We start from the raw sequence: 16007 nt of genomic DNA on the forward strand, positions 1-16007 counted from the left end.
ATGGATGCTCTCATTGGTGTAAAGTGCATCCGTTGTTTGGACAATTGCCAGATTTAGAGTCCAACCAGCTAATAACTTTCGTATAGCTCCTCAAACTTTTCTCACATCAAGGATGTGAGGGCAGCCTATAGGGCACTTAACTCAAAAGTCAAAACTAAATATTTCGTATGTGGGTAAGGGTAGGCCTAATACATTAATTTATCGGAAAAAAGCAACACGTACTACAAACATATTTAGCATAACGATGGTGCTGCTGCGCAATCACCGTGCGTAATCGCATTTTTTAATGGGATTTTATACGTCAGTGCTGACACATTTAAGATAACATTGCCTGCGTGTATTACACCCGCATGAGCACGCAACAATTAGCTTAAAGTCAGTAATTGGAATTAAAGATAACCTATTGTATAGCTGACAAAATGCCACATTTGTGCATGGAAAAGTCTTAGCAGGACAACTTTAAGTTGCACTGAGACGTTCTTTTTTGTGGAAATTCATGTATTTTGGTTCATCATCATCCTATACTCTTTGAAGTGCATGCGCTCGCGGCAGCTTGGCCGTCTGCTCTTCATGAACAATGCACGTGCAGTGATTGAACGCAGTGATTCCACTGAGGAGGCATCCAATCAGTGTCACGCAGCTACAATGGACGTCTGCTGCATCCATCCATCAATCTCCACCGGCACTATACACAGTACCAACATCTGATTGGCTCCCATGCCTCGGCCTGACAGGGTCAAAAATTATATCAACAAACCAGACTGTCGTTACGGGCAAATTCAAACTGGCCAATGATGACATTATTGGTCGTCCCGTCCCAATAACCCTGCAGGGCAGGCTTGCCAGGCTATATATTAATTGAGGGCCTATATGTTTTATTCTAATGCTATGAATTTTGAGTATTGAGTATTGAGCAATATCGATCTCATCAAATATTTCAGCCTCTGACATATTGCTATAGGCTATATATATATATTTCGTGTATAGGCCTATAGGCCTAATGTCTTTTCACACATGGTTTTGTTCCATATTGTTCCTCCTTTTTTGGTTATTTTAACGTGGGCAGGCTACTATACAAAACTAGAACTAAAACAGTCTCCTTGTGCAATAGGCCTATATACGCATGTATAGCATGTATTTGATGCATCTCTTGTAACCGTATAAAAAATATTTTCCGTTTCTGTTCCACTGGCGTTGAAAAGGAAAGTTTTTTTCCTCCCTCATGCTGGCTCCTGGCCCCTTAGAGGCCATTGTCTCTGTTTAGAGTTTGAGCGCCTGAACAATGAATGTAAATCTCCCCCCTTCGATCCCGCCTCAACCGACCATCTGCCAGCGCGGGACACAGTCAGATGTTTCCCCAATTATGAGAACAGTCTTGCGGAATCCTGTCACTGAATCTCCGCCCTGTCGCCGTGTTCGTTCTCCTCTTCCCTGGTGTACGTTGACTCGTTTTGATTGACAGCTCTACTTAACCCGAAACCATGAAAAATCTATAAATGCTGAAGGCAGCATGTTGACACAAATCTGCAGGGTAAAATTCCTTTACTACCATCAAACAAGTATGGATGTTATTGTTCAAGGAAGATGCGTTCTTAAAAAGTGTATTTGATGAGAGTTGTCAAGAAAAGACTTGCAATGTTGCGGACGCAAAAGTTAACCCAGGCCTACACACGCATCCTGTGTGGGAGTTCTCTCTTCTGTTCTGACATTGGCCTATCTTTTGCAGAAACATAAACATCTTACTTTATTTGTGTCTCAAGGCTTAACATTTATTAGATTTAACTTAAGACCATGAAGCTTGTAAACTACTTCGTTTTAAATGATTGAAATGTCATGTCAAACGACTTTCAAGGGTACATCATGGTTAGCTCTTCAGTGGATCCCTGCAATAAATAAAGAAATAAAGAAATACACATCAATATACTCAGGCTTCATTTGTTAACATTTTCTTCCAGCTTTTTAAGGCTATACAAATTGGGTAGCTATATATTTGGAAATGATTCGTGTCAAGAAATTTCTTAATGCTATTTCCCATCTTATCCTTTAAAGGACCACTTCACCACTTTTCAACCGTTTCTATTAGCTTGTATTCCCCATCGATGATGTCACTGGACTGGAGGACGCTTTCTGAACTGCCCACAGCCCTCCTATGAGACACAGACCGAGTAGAAAATAAAAATAAAAATAAAGTGCTTTAAATGCGAGTGTTTGTGCAAGGTGAACTGGTCTATTTTGGGCTAGAAAAAAAGATGGATAATCCATTCGTGACCTTTAAGAGTTTATGCTATATCTATGAGTCAAAATGTCAGAAAACATGGAAAGGTTTTTGGAAGAACTTTAGATGGTTTCGTTTATGTCTTCACTCTGTGCAACGGCTATCACGGCACGGTTCTTCTGGATGTATAACATTGTATATCTTTGTTTTGCTTTTGTAATTTCGTGAAGCGGATACCCAGGCGAGAATGAGGATTAACCGAACCACCACAAGCGTCTTTCTAATCAATTTAACCCACTGAGACGGTCAGCGCGTGTTTGGGGGGTGGGGCCAGGAATCAGTGACTGCTAAACAGAACAATAGGGTATCGTGTGCCACTCTGCCTCCTCAGAATTCCCCTGCTCCCGTGGGAGTACCAGCTCCACTCTCTGTGGATGGCAGTCGGTCCACGGAGGTCACGAGGGGCGTGTGGGGGGCGGCCTGTAGACGCAGCAGCTGGTTCCCGTCCCTTCTTTCCACTCTGGAGAACAACAGGACTAATGCGACCCACCACGTCCGTATATCGATCACCATATATTGCGCTCATTTATTTGTTTACTTTATTTAAGCAGGGCTGCTGAGACCCCGGGGAATATCGGCACCCTCAATTAAAGTGGAGCACGCCCTATAGTTTCTATCATGCAGGCTATAGGCCTACCATTAAAAACATATACATAATTAAAAAATAAATAAATAGATTGGTTTTGAGTGGCGATTCTGCAGGGATAGGCTATACTGATGATGGCCCAGGCTAAAAGTTTTAAAAGACAAAGGCCTCGAACACCTAGGCCTATAGTTGAAAAATAGTGTGACAAAATCTTGGCAATTAAAATCAAAACTTCAGAAAGGCCATGTGTCTTGGTTGAGAAACGTAAGATAGCAAACTTAAAGCATACAGGCCTGGATGATTCATATATATAGGCTATACAGTGCTGGAGTGGGAGTCCAAGGTTTGCATTAATTAAACTTACTTTTATTTTGGAGGATGAGGAGAAAGCTCTGCTTGAGTCCAGCCCAATGTGAATCTCATCTCACCTCTGTCTTGAAACAGCTAGAAACAGAAGAAGGCAAAGAGGCTGAGCCATGTGACAGGTGCTTGTTCGGATGTTTCTCAAACCACGATTCAAAGTATTTCAGTTTTTAACATAAATGCAGATCTGCAAAGTTGCCATTGGCCGATGCCTAACAATGTGAAAAGTCCTGCTGGGAAGAAAAAAAACAGACTTTAATAAATGTAATGTTTTATGTACCCTTTTCTTCTTCGAGGGTAGAAAGGCCTATATAGGACTAGACCTATTTTTTTGTCAGGTGAATAGTGAAAATAGCCAGGAGTCCCTGTGTAAGCTTGTAGATCTGCTATTTTCGAACATGTTGATTTTGTTTTATTCTTTGAAAAGTTTGCTTACAATTACATGGCCAAAATATGCCAGACTGAATGTGACTAAAGGAATTTTGATAGGGTTAATGGGGGGTGTGGGGGAGAGAGAGAGAGAGAGAGAGAAAAGACCCCAAAGACAAGTGATCAATAATGAAAGTGCTCGTTGTGATTGCTTCTAGATCAGAATATCACAGAAACATCAGTTAATTAATGCTAGAAACAGAGTAGCCTACATATTGAACAGTAGTCTGCTTCTGCATCATGTAGGCAGGGCTATAGGCCTGTACAAGTGACCCAAAGACATCCTCTAGTCCCAGGTCTTGCTGGTTACTAAAATATGTATGCACCGCCCTCTGCTGGCGTGTGGCTTAAATGAATAAGTTAATATGTTGGCCATCAAACCCCTGTCTCCCACCACTTTCAAAACAATGAAAAAACAATGACAGTGATATGCAGCATACATGGTTTTATTTTAAAATGGTATTTTTTATCTGTTTCATGATATAAATTATAATGCAATAATTTCTGCTCATTCATTCAAGTTTCAGAAATACATTCAATAGTCTAGTTGAGATCACATATAGTGGTAATATGTTACATTAATTGTAAGCTGTAACGGAAATATCCTTTTTAAAGAAGATATAAATACTGAGGACAACAATGCAGAAATGAAAAAGGAATTCCAAAAACTTCACAGATCAGAAGCTGATAAAATAGTTGAAACCTAAGATGATTAATTTCATGTCTTAGCAATTAATGCAAAAAAGGAGGCAAAACAGGTGTTGTTCACTTCTTTCTTCTAAGTGTTCATTAAGTGCAACAATAAGCAACAAACAATAAGCAACAACAATAATTTACTCTTTCTTAATCAATATGACAAATCAAATTAACCTTTACAGATTAATTTGGATCCATTTACACTCTCTGAGTTACATTCACTGAATAATTGATTTGGGTGCGTTTCATTAAAATTCAGAGCGTACATCTAAATCAAGTGGCCAGAGAAGTAGCTGTCAGCTGTCAAGCCATTGCCACCATGGTTAGCAAGCAGATAGACCTTGTCTCCTTCACTGAGCTGGAGGAGAGTGCCCCCACTGGCAGAAACAAAGCCAGTCCCTGATGCTGTGGTGAAGGAGTGCACCACCACATTTCTGTTAAGCATAAGGTCCACATTTCCAGAATTCTCAGAGATAGTACAATGGAAATCAAATTCATATACACCTGGAATCACACAGGTGAACTGCCCTGTATGGGTGTTGTAGACACCCTGGGCATTGTAGATGACTTGTGTGAAGGGGATAGGCACGCCTGCTGTGGGGAAGTTATTGCCCAGTCGTACAGAAAAAGCAACTAATTCAGATCGACCAGCAGGCCCTGTTGCACCACGTTCTCCTCTGGGTCCTGGGGTGACAAAAGGAATAGTTATTAATATTCACACCAACATAAAGTCACCATTCTGGCATTTTTGCGATATTGCAGGTATAAAGTTGTATCAAAGCCTATTGCAGAGCTGCCAACCTGCACACATTTTGTGTACCAACCACGCAATTCTAGGTGTCTATACGCCTAGAATTGCGTGGTTGGTACACAAAATGTGTGCAGGTTGGCAGCTCTGCTATTGTGCAAAGCTATATAAAAATGATTACCGGGCATATCGCTACCCGGTGGTAGCGATACGGTTAGTGGTTATACCTTGTGGTCCAGCCGGTCCAACTGGTGTATCCTCAGGAAAGCCATTAGGACCTTGATTTACAGAAAACAAGTTAGAAAAACAAGCATTAATCAGCTTAAGACGAATACGGTAGGTCATAAATGTATTGTGGGTTAACATATTCATTGGCCTACCTTCTTGCCATGGACTCAGGTCGAAGGCAGGGATGTCTGTACAGTTGGTGTAACCTGACCCTCTGGGACGGAACAGGAAGGGTTTGTTTGGGACCTCAGTGATGCCAGTGTTGTCACAGATGATGCGAGCAAGAGATGTATTACGCAGGGAATCTCTCTGGTTTTGAGTGAAAACTCCTGGGTTCTCCCACCACAGTCTGAAATTGACATGTCATGAAGTTGTTTTTAGAACCCCTATGAATGTATATGGCCAGAGTCGATGTCTGCAAACCTGTATTTCATGCCCGTTAATGTAATTTCAAACAGTCCTCTATAAAAAGCAAAAGTCATAACATTTTGTATAGTAGTAGATTTCAATAACAATGTGTGGATGTCACAAAATCCCAATGCACACCGGTGCGCCTTGGCACACCATTTGGGAGCCACGGCTCTATGCTTACCTGTCTCCCTCACGAATCCTCTGGAACTGTGTGGCGATGATGCAGGCAAACAGGGGCCCTGTTCTGCCACCGCGGACAAAGGGCTCAGAGACTCCACCCATCCACACATCAATGTTGTCGGGAGTGCCATATAAGTCCAGAAGGGCATCGGCCAACCTGGCGTTTCTCAATACTCTGGCCAGCTGATTCCTATTTCGGGGCTGTGATAGGCCACAAAACCCGCGCCATTTGTTGTAGCCTACATAGAGAGCAGACAGTGGGTAATTGTTGCATTTGTGAACATACTTTAGTCACATGTGTCATGAGTTTGACCCGATGAAGAGCCTTGGCTCGAAACGTTGACATTGATTAAATTAGATTGGAGCAGATGTATGTGCAGGTTTATTATTTTTCTTCATTATATGTCATACTTAGAAAAAATAAATGGTTCAGATATGTTGGCTAGCTATTATATAATTTGGAAGGTACTGAAACAGAAGCCCATACCCGGAATTCCATGATCTCTGCCTCTCTGTAGGTTGAGAGCGCCCAGGTCAAGAGCCAAGTGAGAGGAGAATTGAAAGAGTCGTTCCCTCAATTCATCAACCATCATGTGGTCCTGCGTGTTCAGTTTGGCCTTCCGACCCGCCAGTCCCCTCAGAATTGGGTCCAAACCACCTTTAGAGCACCAAAAATGTCATCACAATTGTTTTAATTAAATAACTTGATAGTGCACCTAAAGTTATATGAAGATAGTATTACAATGATGTTATTCATACCTTCAAAAACAGCTCTCCATGGTGTGAAAAATGCTCTGTGGAGCAGTGGGCTGGGGAAATCGGGATGCTCCTCGTATGTCTCATTGAGACGGAATACGAAGGGCTGAATCATCAAGTGGGCGAATCGGTAGGCAGCTGTTGAAAATACGTTCGCGATGCTCGGGTCCACGTCCTCATTATAGCCAGGGTAGTTAGAGAGCTGCCTACTGACGAAGTCTGGGCCAACAATGTGTAACAAGTAGTCCCTAAAGGTGATGACCTGGTTGAAGAGAGTTTCAAATATTTAATTACCACTTCATCCATAAAGGGATGATTGTTTATGTTCATGCCATTGTTTGCTTCCTTACCTGCATGTATCCTCCCATAATCTTACGGGCTTCCTGGTAAAGTCTTTCTCCACTCCACTGGGGATTGAGGATGGCCAGGGCACGTGCTAGACGGTTGTGTTCACGCAACATCAGCGTGTGCATGGTAGTTAGTCCGATGTTTTCATTGGAACGCTCATCACCTAGGAGACAGCGAGAGCAGGTTATACTCTAAACACAAGTGGCTGTGACACCTAACTTACAATAAAGGATACATGGAACAACAAATTAAATGCAGTTGATCAGTGTTTGTTTTGTAGTAATTAGACATGCAGTGCATGTGTGCGTTGCAGGTGACTACAACATGAGCTTCTGGGTGGGATGGAAGTGTGGGGTCGAGGTTTGGGTTTATTGGCATACAATTTTATCTGAAAACTGTAATGAGGTTTTTGTGACAGACTGAAAAGTGGAAGAAGAGAATAAAATCCTCCCCATTTCATATACAGAGTAAGTATTACTTTTTTTGTCTGTCGTCACTCACCAGCAACGAAACAGGGCACCTCCTGGGCATTGCTATCGTTGGTGATCCTCCGTCGTGTGGCACACATGTTGGCAGACATTTTACTGAAAGGCAAGAACTCACGGCCGTTGTCATCAAACTGGGTGTTGACCCTCATCAGGCCCTTGTCAGTTGTGAGATTGCGGAGGCTTTGAGCTTTGGTATCATCTGCGCCATAAACCTGGCCCACGTCAATGAAAGCTGTGAGAGCGTTCATCTGCTCACGCACAGTGCTTCCACCAAAGAAGTGCCCCGTGTTCCCAGAGCCACAGGCTGCAGATGAACGGAAGAAGGGGATGCACTCTCTTGAGTTATTGCCAAAGCGGGGATCTGTTTCGGGGATCTGCAGGATGACACATAACACGTAGGACTCAGAGTCTTGTACTATAATGTACATTTATAAAGTGTGTGTGTGTGTGTGTGTGTGTGTGTGCTGCAAAATGGACCCAGAAGTGAAATACATATTTCATACTCAAGAAGTTACTGGGTAAATACAGTGCAGTCACCACTGTGATGCTATGATACTGACCAAGATGGGGAAACAAGGCTCTGTGCGATCACAGGTCTGGTCACAGTCGATGCCGTCATTGAATGAACGAATGACAGGAGAGTGAGGGGTGAAGGTCAGGTCATGGTCAGTCCACTGGCCAAAGATAGTCACCAGGTGGGTGTAGACAGTGTCACTCTCCGCATCCTCATTGGCTGTGCGCAGTATACTGTTGGACACTTCCCTCACCTGAGCAGAGGCAAGAACGTTAGTAATGTGATAAATACACAGTAAAATCCAACTCCAAAGTGTTCCATGTTAAATTAACATTAAGGATTTCACTGCATTTGACAAACATAAACTCATAGAGAAACAAATTATACATACCCTACATTACTTCTGTGGATGTCATTAATACAAATGTGTATTTGTCTTGTTTTACTGTATGTTCTTTTTATATCTGATTGATTTATGAAAGGAGGTCCTTTCAATATAGACCACGTCTGTATTATTATTTTTTCCCCCCATTTCCTGTACATTTGTTCTTTAACTTAAGGTAGGAGAGACATGGAGACTCCCGTTACTGAACAAACATAACAATGAGTACATATTTTAACTCACTTACTTACTAGAGGAAACTACACTAAACTGAACTAAATAAATGTACAGTGTTGTATTATACCAAGGGGAGAAGGCGCCTATTAATTCTTTGTGCAGGGTCCCAGCCTCTTGGCAGAGAGATGCCATCCTGGTACTCAGCAGGTAGCCAGCGGTTCAAGGGTATATTGGACGAGCCCTGACGGGGGTTATTCCTTTCAAGGAGAAACGAGACATTGGTCACTTTATGTGTATACAATACATTCTTGAAAATCTTGACATAACAGCAAAGGTAATTTGTTGACATTGTTGTCAGTGATAGTGTTACAGATTGCATTGCTGCTTCTATCACTCAGCCTCACCTGTTGTTGCAGACACTGGTGTAAGTTCGAAAGGTGTTCAGATTTGGAGTGGTATTGCAAGAAGGGGGGCGAGCTCTGGCAGAGCAGCCTGTTAGGTCAGCGATGAACTTCAGGTCCTCCTCAGAGATCAGATCTAAAGCAGAGGCGCAAAGGATCAACAACTCGTCATATACAGTATTTACCAATTCCCAGTAATGAGAAAATACAAACTGCAGCAGAACCAACCTGTGGCATTGATGGAGCGCTTTTGAATGTGGTGAGATGTCAGAGACCTCTTCTGGATCAGTCTGATGCTGGCATACATATAGTCAGCAGAACGCACCGCTGTGCGGGTAAGTCCAACAGGCTGCTTCAGCAGTCGTAGAATGTCTGAGGGGTTAGCTGCATTCCTCCTGACGCGGGCGACCGTTCTGCGTTGGATTGGATGGCATGAGAGAAGAGACGTCAGTACACAGACATCTGGCCTTGGTCATCATGGGATGCTTTGAAGCATTTCTTTCACAGTATTGAAAAGTTGGTATACTCACTCTCTCCTGGAGTATTCGTAATCATTATCCACTTTGATCTTGGCATCTTTCACAGCATTTTCGATGAAAGTCCTACTCAAGCTTGGTTCTGAGCAATACAAAAAAAGTATTTCAGTTCTCTATTTTTATGTTGTCAGTTGTGCAGCATAATCTTTTTTTTTATTGTTTTTATTTATGATTATTGTTGATTGTTGTTCATTATTGTATTGATGTTCAAAAATGTGTGTTATTACTTTTAATTATCTCTTGTGTAGCATGTTTGTAAGTGCTGTCATTAAAATGCTTACTATAAAAATACTAAAATAGCTCAAATACAATAAAATCATAGTCATACTGTACGTTCATAAAGCATAATTAATAGTAATTTCATGATACAAATCAATAATTGGTTAATAATTGATAAGGTAAGGTTAAAACTGTAAAATTATTATTATTATTATTAAAGTATTTGTATTGAAGTTTGCACATTCAAGGACAGACAACAGATACAGAACAAAACAACAACAACACCAGTACTCAACATTCATGTATAGAGTATAAAACACTTGCATGCTGCAGTTTAGTGTGATATTGCACTGCTAAGGTTATAAAATACATCTCTCTTATAGGTGGAGGAACATTATTAAGTCTTATGCCCCGGAGAAGAGCATCAGAAAAACAGTACTACTACTCTAGATAAAGACGTATATTTCCTTAACACAAAAAAATTATGAAACAAAGGATTTGTTTCCTACAACTCTTCTATAGAAATTAAAATATACCAACAGATAGCACTCACCAGCATTCACCTGGCTCAGCATAACCAGACCAGCAGCCAGCAAGAACAGAAATCCAGTCATCACTGCAGAAATGAGGATTCTGTCACATTAATATACAGACTGCCTGGACACTATCAAATTAACTCAAGATAAGTGAATATGAAAATAAACCAGAACAGTAAAATACTGAGCCCGAGAGGTCCCTTTTTATACTTTCAGTTAAATTATATCTCATTAATTTAAACCACAAACAATAAAATAACCACAAACACTCTTCTTCAGCAGAACAAATCACACGATAGAAAGAAAAGTCAAAGAAAATATTGGGTCAAATTGAGCCCATTTCTTCTGTACCTGCAACGTCCTGCCAGCTGTTCCTTCAAGAGAGACCAAAATGAAACACACACTATGTCACGATGGCACTCATCTTATATACAATCATGGTCTGAGGAGGAGACGCCTCAAACGCAAATGTGACGCCTGAAGGAAAACCTTTATGTTACAAAGACAATGAATGCATTTCCTCCTTCCTCATTCCTCCACCTGTCTCCATCCTGTCATCTTCAACTTTTCCATAGTTTCTGGTGTGTTGACTGAGCTGTTTTAGCCACAGATAAATGCATTGCTATAGTATTGAGATAATACTCATCTTGAGTATGGCTTCCAAACTCGTCTAACCACAATGCCACATTCGGACATTACATCAACAATTAGTAAAAAATAATGCAGTGATGACATAGTAATGCCTAGAAGCAGTCTGACTCTGATGGCTGGAACTCGGCTGTTCCAGTGTCCACATCCACACAGATGGGTGCTTTGACATTTTCATTTGGGCCTATGGCTATGAGCTTACATAACCAGCCTGAGTCTGTGGGAGTCTGTACACTGAAATTTCAATTTAAATGGTTATTGATATTTTTCTCTCCTGTTCTTTAAAAAAACAAGATATTATTAAAGTTAGTTCAAGTTAGTTTTATTTAAGGTAATGTCTTAGAATACCCATTTCATTAAAAAAAAAATAATAATAATATAAATTAATAAAAAAAACTCAATTCACATTATTCCAACACACATTTCTGGAACATGTAGAAAAGCTGAAGCGCCTTTTGTCCTGAGGTCAGAGATCCACTGTCTGATACTGCCTGCAAGTATCTGTTAGGCTAGCCTGTTACTGTATCTGCCTTTCATTGTGTAGGCTATTTCCATATTTTCTACAGGATTATGACCAGGCAAGTGGCCACTCCAGTTTAGCCTCTTCGATGATTAGTTAATGAGATGGTAACTGTCAATGATATTGCATTACAAAGGACCATGATTAGTTATAAGATAAATGGGAGTAAACATTCTTTGCCTATACTATTATCTAGATCCATGCTATTTGGCAAGATATTAGAAAAATAATAGAAATGGTACATCCACTTGACGGCAGGTGAATAACGCAATATAGAGTACAGGAAGACTGTCAAAACGGTAATCTATAATAAAGCCTTGACTGGGAGCTTTACAAAGTTGCAGTGTGCAGACTTCTATTTTTGGCATGATATACCTTTTGAGGCTGTTCAAGCAATGAGCCAATGGTTAAGATGTGGCATCTGTCCATGGATCTGTCCATGTTAAGTTATGGTTTTAAAAGCAACACAAAAATCAACACCATGACTAATGCCAGCAACTTTACCGTAACAAATGCCAGCAATTTACCGTAACAAAGATTACTTCCAGTTTACTTTCCTTCCTTCACGTCTTACAGGCGGAAACCTTTTTGTAGCAGCTATAACATGCAAACAAAAATAATATAATAAAAGACAATGATGGCCAGATATATGATAGGAACAGTGCAAAGTACTGCAAAATGCAAAGAAGATACACATTTATGACATGCGCAAATTTAGCATTTTTATTGCACATCTAACTATAAATGCGCCACGTCTCTGTCTGCATGTGTGCATGTGTGTAATGCACGTAACTCGAGAACCGTTTGACCCACCGACTTCACATTCGACACACGCAATCCACACCCCCGCAGGGAGTGCAGTGCCCGGTATAGAGTCGGTCCGACCCACAGTTCTCCAGAACCACCACAAAAGGCTCTGGTCAGGCTCTGCCAGTGGGCCTAATGAGGACAACTCCTTGACAATGTTACAACTGACTATAAGATATCTAATTAAAAAGTAGTTGTTGAACTTCCTTATACGGCTTGGAAAACAAATCCATTCCAGTACTCAGTGACATTGCTCCAAATAATGCTTCTGTGTGGCCCCACATGTCCGGATTAGAGCTTTAACTTGTTTATACTACATGGTTCTGTATCATTTCCATTAGGAGCGCCCTCCTCCTTGATCTGCTTGACTGGCAGACAGTGGCAGTGTATATTTTAGGCTTCAGGTTTCGTTTGAGGGTGTGGTGGAGGAACCTGTTGTGGCCAGAGACACTGAGTGTTCTTTCTGCTTTGGCAATGTAAACGTATGTTTTCTCATGCCAATAAAGCCCTTTGAATTGAATTGAATTGAAATTGAGTAAGACAACAAAATGAACCAGAAATATTCACTTTTTAAATTTAATTGACTTTTGGCAGGTTTTGTGACATTGTATATTTTCCCCTCTGTTAAAATTGGTAACGTGTTAGAATCTAGATGGGGAAAATACTTGTAGGGCTTTGAGGGCCCATAAACACAAATTACGCTCAGTCACTAGCTCCTTTTATTCAGATAATACTCAGATACTACTCAGATGATGATCAGTGTGAATAGAATCAGTCAGAATGTGTTTGATATCAAAAGTATTAGTTGTGTGGGTTACAGCAAATATATAAACGACCCCCCACCCAAACAGGTGACCATTTAATCAAAAAATAATCGCTCCTCGCAATGATGTCCATGCATTCTTCTCATAAATAATGCAATAATGAGTTCGAAACCTATCGCCACTGTGAATGTAAGCACCCTCTGTAATCTGTATCAACAGGTTTAAGAGTGGATACAGCCGCATACATATCACCATTTTCCATCAAAGATTATTGTCTCCACCAGGCCGAAAGCATGGGGAGAGTCTATGTTTTGCACCCTGTCCGTCCATCCGTGTGTCCGTCTGTGATGGGCTAATATCCGGCACAGTTGGCTTGACCGCAGCGAAACTGTGCACACACACACTCCCTGGTTGCCAGAGCATGGGCCTGTTATAGAGCCACCAGGAGGCTGATTCTTTGAAAAACACAAATATTTTTGACATCACTCCGATACATTTTGTAGGGACCACCCTAGTGTAGTGGTTAGAGCATATGCCTTTCATGCGGAAGGTTGAGGGTTCGAGTCTCAAGTCTCCTGAGGAGGCGCGTCTGAAGCCTGTCCTGGATGGGGTATATGTCCAAACATCACGCAAATCGGTACACAGCATCTCAATAGCCATTAAACGAAACCGGTCTTTCAGACTTTTGAGTGGTGCAACCACTCCAAGGAACAGCAATGTCCCTATGTCCTAACCTATGTGACTATGTCCTAACCTATGTGACTATGTCCCGATGTTTAGAGTACCAGTAGGGGCAAAAGTGGAGCTGTTGTGCTAATTACAGAGAGAGAGAGAGATAGAGAGAGAGGCAGGGGGAGAGAGAGGGGGAGGGGGGAGAGAGAGAGAGGTGTCTGCTAAATGCTAATTCCCCCACACAGTAACTCTGCCATTTCTCGACCGTTTAGGACACGGGGCGGCTCACCGGGAACCGGGCTGGCACCCTGGGTGCGTTTCGGTGGGTCTGGAAGTTCCGGGGACCCACTGGGGGCCCCCACACGGAGTTGCAACACTCAGTTCACACAGGTGTGATTTTTTTTTCATACTCCATCCTGATTGGCTAAGGGCAAGGAAAACCTTTGCCTTGCATATTTCACATCTGCCTTTTATAGCGCCACAAAGAGGCCAACTTATGTAAAACACATTTTTGGATATTACTCCTTCAGATTTTATCCAAATTTCACACATCGATACACATAAACACAAAATTCTTACAAAAAGACTTATGTGAAACACATTTTTTTATATTATATCTTTTTATATTTATATTTGTTTTATTTTAGTCCTTCAGATTTTATCCAAATATCACACAATATAGTCATGTGATCAAGACAGATCTGTCTGCTTTTTTATATTTTAGTGTTGACTAAGAATGACATTTAAAGTTTGCAGTTGTGGCCCGTTTTGAATAAAATGCCTCAAAATCATGAACGCAGCAGCAGTCCAATTGCTGTGAAACCTTTCATGCACTAGGCCTATAAGAAATTACATCACTATGTGTACCGATTTGTGTGATGTTTAGACAAAATATAAAATGTGAGCAATATAAACTTTTTATTTTATTTTAAAGCTGCCATAAGCAATAATATGTCAAAAATGTAATGACATTATTTATTTATTTTTGGTATTCAGATTCAATGGGTAAAACGCTCCCAATCTGCATTCAAAGATTTTCCTAGAAGCTGTTATTGGTCGATTTACCTGTCTACTCCCTGATTAGTCGAACCAGGTTTTTTCTTTGGAACAATGACAACACTTCTAGGAACATCTTTGAATGCAGATTGTGGCCCCTATAGATGTGTAATTTTTTGGGAGCGTTTCATTAAACTTTTGACATATTATTTCTTATAGCTACTTTAATGTGCCTCTTGGTAGCACTATAATAAGACAATGTTAAAAGTGTGGCATTTGTTCCTCAACGTCCTGATTGACTAACATTGGCATGTACATCTAGACTAAAGGAGTGTTCATTCAAAGTTTGCACGCACACTAGTTGATTTTTATTTTTTTTTAAGATTTTTTTTGCGGCTTACGCCTTTTATTGATTTTTTAAGGGACAGATAGTAGGCTGACAGGAAACGGGAGAGAGATGGGGGGATGACATGCGGTAAAGGCCGTGTCGGGTTCGGGAGTCGAACCCGCGGCACACCGCGACTGGATCACCAGTCCGGTGCCCAGACCGTTACGCTACGGCCTGGGCCGCACACTACTTGATTGATGAAAGCCTGCCACCATACATTTTCCCAAATCAGCCTCATTTACAAGCACACAACGCATCAACATTGTACTTTTTCCTTTGTGATCCTGTCATAATAAATCCTTTACCTACAACACACTAAAAGTTCCATCTACTGTAAGCCATCGTCTATATTGGCTATTATTAACCGCTACTTCTATGCTCACTCAGTACTAAACTATGCATGCCCACAACAAACGTTCCTGACCTGGTGGAGAATGCTCCCAGGAGCACTTTCTCTATTATTATTTACTGTTACAAGGTGTTTCCAGCTAAATAAATCAAAGTGATCTCTATTTGTATTGCAAAACGATATCATACAAAGTCAATGTTGCTGTTTAAAATCCCCTAATGTTTAGAGACTGGAATGCAGTCAAGTCAGTCTTCCTTTTGTACTTCTTTTATGACTTGTTTTGTGCAATGCGGGAAATAACTAACTTCACTGTTGTTGTGGAACATTTGTGACGCTGATGCTGACAGTAATAGTGGATAAACCAGTAGGAAGTGTGGCAGAAAAAGGTTAAAAAGTTCGCCTATACAAAGGCTTTCCATGCTTAATTTACAAGCTGTCATCCGTCGCATCGGCAACAAGATGTACTACTATGATGACATGACCAGGAAACAGAACCTGAGTCCCGATCCCTATGGCCTTTGCTGTGTGTCACTCCCCGTCTCTCTCCCCATTTCCTGTCTACCTACTGTACTATCAATAAAGGCATAAAA

The 16007-nt window shown here is 41.1% G+C and overlaps 1 protein-coding gene across 1 annotated transcript; it reads right to left on the minus strand.

The window, feature by feature from the left end:
- Nucleotides 1-4083: 4083 nt before the first annotated feature.
- On the minus strand, nt 4084-10713 carry LOC310871607 (eosinophil peroxidase-like). The gene is made up of 15 exons (XM_083783223.1): nt 10625-10713; nt 10291-10353; nt 9513-9600; nt 9211-9395; nt 8986-9118; nt 8709-8838; nt 8069-8275; nt 7522-7882; nt 7023-7183; nt 6676-6934; nt 6404-6574; nt 5918-6155; nt 5478-5674; nt 5325-5375; nt 4084-5033 (listed from the first exon to the last, which is right to left on the minus strand). Exons 2-15 carry the CDS (start codon nt 10349-10351, stop codon nt 4618-4620), a joined length of 2658 nt encoding a protein of 885 aa, XP_083639349.1. The 5' UTR covers nt 10352-10353; nt 10625-10713; the 3' UTR covers nt 4084-4617.
- Between the last annotated feature and the right edge of the window lie 5294 nt (nt 10714-16007).

The sequence above is a fragment of the Protomyctophum parallelum genome (genome assembly GCF_964188405.1).
Source record: "Protomyctophum parallelum genome assembly, chromosome: 15".
In the NCBI taxonomy this organism is placed as follows: Eukaryota; Metazoa; Chordata; class Actinopteri; order Myctophiformes; family Myctophidae; genus Protomyctophum; species Protomyctophum parallelum.

Bases quoted from the DNA above. Each gene is read 5' to 3' on its own strand.
- LOC310871607 (XM_083783223.1), bottom strand. From the start codon at position 10,351: ATGACTGGATTTCTGTTCTTGCTGGCTGCTGGTCTGGTTATGCTGAGC. The intron at 9,601-10,290 runs GTGAGTGCTATC...TGTATTGCTCAG, and splicing joins GCTGAGCCAGGTGAATGCTG to AACCAAGCTTGAGTAGGACT. The intron at 9,396-9,512 runs GTGAGTATACCA...AATCCAACGCAG, and splicing joins TACGAATACTCCAGGAGAGA to AACGGTCGCCCGCGTCAGGA.